The sequence below is a fragment of the Abrus precatorius genome, unplaced genomic scaffold, assembly GCF_003935025.1.
Source record: "Abrus precatorius isolate BTA unplaced genomic scaffold, Abrus_2018 Scaffold11, whole genome shotgun sequence".
NCBI classification, from domain to species: domain Eukaryota; kingdom Viridiplantae; phylum Streptophyta; class Magnoliopsida; order Fabales; family Fabaceae; genus Abrus; species Abrus precatorius.
The window spans coordinates 27394281-27401959 of record NW_020874303.1 but is presented as its reverse complement, the minus strand read 5'-3'; the positions used below and the strand labels follow the sequence as shown (position 1 = coordinate 27401959).

General features: G+C 30.0%; 1 protein-coding gene across 1 annotated transcript; it reads left to right on the top strand.

The window, feature by feature from the left end:
- Positions 1 to 4195: 4195 nt before the first annotated feature.
- On the top strand, positions 4196 to 6452 carry LOC113855954 (vicilin-like seed storage protein At2g28490). The gene is given in 6 exon segments (XM_027487584.1): positions 4196 to 4411; positions 4413 to 4503; positions 4860 to 5041; positions 5161 to 5241; positions 5345 to 5746; positions 6000 to 6452. Coding segments are annotated over 6 exon segments (1425 nt in total).
- The last annotated feature ends 1227 nt before the right edge of the window (positions 6453 to 7679 follow it).

The following is a 7679-nucleotide window of genomic DNA, read 5'->3' as shown; positions in this document are numbered from 1 at the left end:
CATGTTTAAATAATTGTTTATTTAAGCACTTGTATCTAAATTTAGAGTTAATTTGTTGAAAATGTATAGTATATATCATATAGTTTATGCGAAGATTCATTAATGAATCAAAGCTGCGGCCTTTCATTTATTTATTTATTTATTTCAAACCATTTCGGGTAACTGTTAAGTACATTCAGAAGAGGCATTTATTCAAAGTATATTTTTAAGAAGGCAGAACCACAAGAGAACATTTTCAATAGCCCAATGACACAATATTTGCTACTGAGCTAATATAATAATTATAAGAATGAACTTCATGAAGGGTGACTACCATACACAAGGTTTAAACTGGTATTAAGATTATTAGAATATGAAATTATCTAGGGATATATAGTTATTCCATTTATGTAAAAAGATATATTTCCAAAATATTTTTCAGAAATTAGAATAATAGAAGAATTCAGAACAATTAAGTACTACGGTGGGTTCTGATTAATGTACATCACAGTGGCATTAGGTTGAGTTATGTCTGAATGATGATCTCCCTATACTTAAAAGAAACCAAAGTTTGAAACTAACAAGACGACGAAAGTAGAATTATTTTGTTCACACGCGAATCAGAATCGATAAAAGAAATCAAAATCGCAAATTTCTACATTACAACAAAATATCTGAATTGTACCAAAAAGTAATCTTCATGATATTCACACAGAGGAGTTGGTGGTTGGAAGTGGGAACAAAGACAACATTCACATAATATCGTCTAGGTCCACTTTTGAGAAGTTTTTTGAACAAGTGTTTATAAACTAGGTACATATATTTTTTCATTAATTGAAATTGATTCATATATTTTTTTGTGTTGGAGAAGTTATCTTAGAGAGTTTTTTTAATATATAAATACATAAATTAATTTTAACTTACAAAATATTTATTCGTTCTATTTTCTTATTTTATTTTTATAAATTCTCATTAAAATGTTTATCCAAATTAAATTTTAGTTTCTTTGGCACTTTTCTTGTAGCCATTAGTTTTTCCATGAAAAATACTGTTTACAAATAAATGAATTTGATTATTATTTATGTCATGCAATTTTAGTTTGACTCTTGTATATAGAGGTTAATATATAGTTTTAAAAAAAGGAATAATTAGCATGTCAATAAGAAGTAAAAAGGCGTTGTGACGGATGTACACATATAAAAATTAAATTAAAATTATGTGACATATATAAGAAACATAAATATAATATTAATTTTTAAATGCTAAAATATGATATAACTACTTTCTCTCCTATTTCCTTCTAGGTCCAATGCATTTAGTTTTGGAACAATGATACATTAATAAGATATAATAGATAATGTGATTTTAAAAACTAAATACAGAAAATAATCTGAAAGTATAATAGTTGTTAGTTTTGGCCACAGATTTATATATCTATACCACCAACTTGTTTGCGTTAATGAATGTGCAGTCTTTTCACAAATCCGTTTTCATATGTGCATATATGGTTGATTATATAAACATTATAAAATGAAACCACACCACCATAAATAATGTTGACTCAATGTCACTAGTCGCGCACTGTACTATATACGTATTAGGGTCATTGATCTTTACAATGAATAAAGGGAAATTAAACAGTTTTTTTTAAATCTATTTTTAATTTATAAAAAATTATACATTTTTATTGAACAATTATTATTTCTCTTTCTTATTCAGTTAATGAAATCACAAGAAAACGACGTCGTTTTATATTGTTTGACCTATATTATATTTCTATGGCCCTAATGTTTTGTCCAGTGGGATGCGGGTTGAGAGAATTTATTCAGGGCTCTGAATTGTATTATTTTTGGTCAAGAGAACTCTAATATTTTGACTCTGTTTCTGTTGTCCCAAGTCACAGTTGAAATGATGGAAAACCAGTTTCTCCATTTTATGAACTTCAGATATTTACATGGTTGATGACAATAAATAAATAAATGTTTACATGTTTCTGTTTTATGGAGTGTGAAATAAATGAATTTACATTCATTTGAATATCAGGATAAATATATTTTTATTTGAATTCCTCTAAAATTTATCCTTTTTAAGTTTTAGTATCTATATTTTTGTTATTTTTTAGTCTTATTTATTAATAATCACTAAAGATAAAATAATTACTAATTTAAAAGAAATCCCAAATCAAATAAAAAAATTGAAACATAAAACATATTCAAGCTTAAACTATATATTTATATGGTTTCTTGAAGAAACCCAATTTGCTAAGTATGTATACATTAATTAATTATTGACTTGGAAAGTTAAATTAATGGTCCTTTTTTTTTTCTCTATATATCACATTCATTTATTGAGTGATATCCGGGGTTCAAACTATTTTATACGTTTGGTCTCATATTTTTAAATGATAACAAATATGCACTTATATACATACAAGTAATATCACATTACATTTGCATAGTTTCATTGTTTACCTAAAAATCAAATAAGCCTTCGTGATGATGAACTTGATCTGAATCTGTATTTATTAAAATTAACTCGTAAAATTCTATTAGTTTATGAAATTTGCTAGGTATATATTTAAAGTGGGTTGAATACACACAACAGTTCTTCCACTAAACGTGCAATATGCCATTTCTTTTCTTATTTTTGTTTTCCAAATTTGTCACGATGTGAATTTATTCCGTTCTATACCAATTCTCATTTTTATTTTTTCCATTCCTACTTTGTGTCAGACTTTGCCACCAGTCTTTAGTGATAAGTTTCTTTAATTTGTATTGTCTTATTTGTCATTAGTCTTTAGTAGTTTGTCTTTAACTTACCTCTTCGTAAACTTCTCCGATTCCTCCTTTTGAGCATTATCAGACATTTACTTTGAATGTTTACTCATTCGACTCTTCAAATAAACAAAGATTTTATAGAAAAATAAACGACAGAAATTAGACTAGGAATATTTTTTTTCTTTTTATAATAGTATTTCATTTAAGATATAAATTAAGGTTATTGTTGACGAATTCAAACTATTTCAGATACGTATTGTAATGATATTTTAAAACGAGCAACTTAGTAAACTTATTTGTTTCTTAGTTGGGCAAAAATAAAATAGAATACAATTAAAACACCTACTTTACGTGTCAAAAAATTTTTAGAGTCACATATTTTGACTAGGTCATGGATGGATTTGGGTGGGTTTTAGTTTGTTTTATTTTGAGTATAATGAACCGAAATTGGCAAAGACAATATCATAATACCCGTCTCAAGAAATGTTTTGGTTGGAAAATAAAAACATCTTGGGCCACTAAAAGACTTACCATATAAGGATAGTCTTACCTATTAAAGCCCATTTTCTTACAACTGGCTTGACACTACAGGAACAAAAGTACGGAAAAAAAAAAGCTTTTTCCTTGTCTTTTTTTTTTTTTAATTGTTCAGAACATTGTTTAGCAAAAAAATAATAATAAATTACTTTCACTATCTAGATGAAATCGAGAAATAGAACTATACACACTGTGGGAGCGATGAGGTAATCATTACTTGTTATATATAAGAGCATCAATGCATCATCTTGTGAATTTCTGAAATTGAATATCATTTTGAGCATACCTGCATTTGAAAAAGAAAAATATCCCAGCCAAAAATTTGAACTCCTGTTGTGAAGATAGGTAGCATACGTTAACAACTTATTGAATTAAGATCAATGAAAAGGGTTGCAAAAGAAATATAATTCAAAATCTTGTTTCTATCTCCCTAACTGATATCAAATAAGTGGACCTGTTTAATGTCTATTTGCAAAATAGACACAAATTTTAAATATAATACTGAAATGTTCAAGCCACCAGGAACACAGAAAAAGGTATAAAAAAAACATGTTTAGCTACAGTTTACATCATAATTCAATTGTTTTTCAGCTTCGAACACAAGAAATAAAAGAAAATTGTTGCAAAGGAGTAGGAGTCATATAAGGTGATATTAATGTTAAAGTAGAAATTTTCAAACACAGACTTTGTTCTAAATCGAAAATTTCTCTTGGGAGGAGCTCAATTAAGAAACATGTACACTTTATATAGCATATATATCCAAAAAATTCCTTGAGGTTATACATGGCCGACGCGTGTATCCCACAAGATTATCTGACTCCTCTTTATAAGCTCTTCCCATTGCTGATCATAACACAAGCAATCAAAAACAGCTAAGATTAGTGAAGTAATAGTAAGAAACTATGGGAAATAGAGGCACCCTTTTGGTGTTGCTCCTTGTTTTTTGCCATGGTGTGGCAATTACAATGGGGTTTTGGATGACAGAGGGGAAAGAGAGAGAAGAGAGATCTGCAAGGGCAGATAAAATGTTCATGATGCAGAAATCCAAGCGCGTAGCAAAGACTGATGCAGGTGAGATGCGAGTGCTAGAAAGCTATGGTGGTAGGATTTTGGAGAGGAGCTTTGAACATTGGTTTCATCACTATGGAACCAAGGTCCCTCTTCATTCCTCAGTATCTTGACTCTAGTTTGATCATATTCCTGCGTACAGGTATCATAATCTCTCTCCAACTCTTTGTCAGGTTTTTCATGCATTGGAAATCACAGGTGCACTTACCTAGAATTTCAAGAGTGCTATATATATTTGGTTTTTATTAAATAAGATAGCGAATGAAAATGCATGAAGTTGAACCTTGATGTCAAAGGATACGTAGGTAACTTTTGTGGCGTGCACAGAAGGGAATGAAACATTGTATTTTGTTATGTACGTCAATGTACCACTTCTCATGTTTTAGTCTTTTTTATTATGTGTCAAACAATAGAATTTGCTTATTATGTTACATTTTATTTAACCCGTGTATTATGGCCCCACTTGGGATTTTATAGTTAACTTGGAAATGGTTTCAGGAGAAGCAAAGTTGGGATTCATATACAAAGATGAACTAGCGGAAAGGCATTTGAAGACGGGGGATGTGTATCAAATTCCAGCTGGTTCTGCATTCTATTTGGTGAATATTGAAGAGAGTCAAAGACTTCACATTATCTGCAGCATTGACCCCTCAGAGAGTTTGGGAATTGATATTTTCCAGGTACATATATCCATCCATTTTAATAACTTAGTAGTTCTTTATAGTTTTGAGAAATCATGTTACACACTTTACTAGAGATAATAATTGTCCTAGGTCTAACATTTTTCAATGTTTTGTAGTCCTTCTATATTGGAGGAGGAGCCAATCCAGCATCGGTACTTTCTGGATTCGAGCCTGAAATCCTTGAAGCTGCTTTTAACGTAAGTTAATAATTAACTTTATTATATAACAACATGGAGAACCAAGTCACCAAATATACTCACAAAACACTAATTAACCAAAGTTTTGTATAAACTAACCCAGGTATCAGGAGCAGATTTGAGAAGACTCCTTAGTAAGCAACATGAAGGCCCAATTGTGCATGTGGGCGATTCACATGCCACAAGCATATGGACCAAGTTCCTTCAACTTAAGGAGGAAGAAAAACTGCAACACCTGAGGAACATGGTGCAAGAACTAGAAGAAGAAAGTGATGAAGAAGAGCAGCAAACAAGTTTTTCATGGAGGAAGCTCTTGGAATCTGTATTTGGTGATGAGAACAAGAACACAAGGGATTATTCTCGTAAATCCCCTCACTCTTGCAACCTCTATGATAGAAAACCAGATTTCATGAACAACTATGGTTGGAGCGTTGCTATAGATGGCTATGATTATTCTCCACTCAAAAGTTCTGGCGTTGGCATTTATCACGTCAATCTCACAGCGGTATGCAAGCAAAGTATTCAATATTTTGATCTTATATATTATTCTTAAATGCACAGTATATTTTAGTAGATTAAGTACAAAATAATAATTACTAATCACATTTCATCAAAATCTTAACATTCATTTTCAAATTAACAATTATAAATGTATTTAATTTTATGCTCCAAAGTACACATGGATGCATCATTATATTTGGCTATAAATTTGATCTTACAAAGTGTCATTAATTTTTTTTGCATTGACTGTATGGTAGGGATCTATGATGTCACCCCATGTGAATCCAAGGGCAACCGAGTATGGCATAGTGTTGAAAGGGTCAGGTAGAATCCAAATTGTGTTTCCAAATGGAAGCAATGCAATGGACACCCACGTCAAAGAAGGAGATGTGTTCTTTATCCCAAGGTACTTTGCGTTCTGCCAAATAGCATCAAGGAATGAACCATTAGAGTTCTTTGGGTTCACCACCTCAGCTCAAAGGAACAAGCCATACTTTTTGGTTGGTGCCACGTCACTTATGAGGACCATGATGGGGCCTGAGCTTGCAGCTGCATTTGGGGTGAGTGAGGACACCATAGATCGTGTGGCTAAGGCCCAACATGAAGCTGTTATTCTACCCACTCCATGGGCAGCACATGAACACCAAAATAGGGAGAAGGTGGATACGCTTCCAAAGCTTATTAGGAATAAGATGATTATGGGTTTTTGATTTTTGATCATTATTCATGAGTTGTATTGAGTAATGAATAAAATCACTTGCTTTCATTCTATCCATTCACGTATGTCCGGTTTCTCCTTTGACTGTTGAAACACTTACTCTCATAGAATTATCTTCTCACCACTTTACTTAGCATTACCCTTTTTTTTTTGTTATGATTTGTCGATTGTATAAGGAAAAATTTTGAACATGAAGTTCCTAGAAGTTCTTTATTCTTAAAATAACTTATATTAACTAAAACAGTTTAAAATGAATATTATTGAAGAGTCCAACTTATTACATGATCTAGCTTTTTCACTCGCAATAACCAACATTTGTATATTTCAATAAGAAAAATGTTAAAAGATACAAAACACTTGATTTGTTAGGAATCATTTGCAACATCTTTTATTAAAATATGTTCATATATCAAATAACATTGGTGCTCGACGACAATAATGAATAATGTTACGAAAGTCACATTTCGAAACTTGATTCACAAAATCTGGCTGAATTTTGTTCAAACGTTTAGTTTTATTTAACTTTCTTACATTTCTTTACATTGTATCCCATATACGAAGGAATTTTTGATTTAGCGTGAAATTTTCACTATAAAAACCATATACCATCAGAGAACAATATGGGTGTAGAGTCTTTTTTATTTTTAGAAACCTTATATACTCTCACTTTCATAAGATATTATTATTTTTATAATATAAAATATAAAAACATAATACAAATCTATTTATATTATCTCATTTACTAAAAAGTATTTAAAAATAAAAATTATTATCCATTTTTAAAATGATCACTTATTTAAAGTAAATTTAAATATGAAAACTGATTATTATTTTTAAAAATATATAATTGCAAAAATTTAAATTATGATCGAATCATTTAACATCATTTTATATTTATCAATTAAGAGTTGATTTTTACAGAAAGATCATACGAAACAAAAATAAACAAAAACTGTATAACAATAACCGCCCTGATTTCCGTTAAACCATTTATGTTTATTATTTTTCTAATTTAATAATAGACCAATGATAATAATAAAAATCACACGGTTTTGTTGAAATTTTATTAAATACTTTTCATTGAATAAGTTAAGTTATCAGTTTTTATTATTTTTAAATTAATTTTGTCAAATACACCAAATGTTAATTTAATGGGTAACGAGCAAAGCAAACAAGGTATATATCTCACGCGCAAAGCACGTGCCCCTGAAATCTGCAA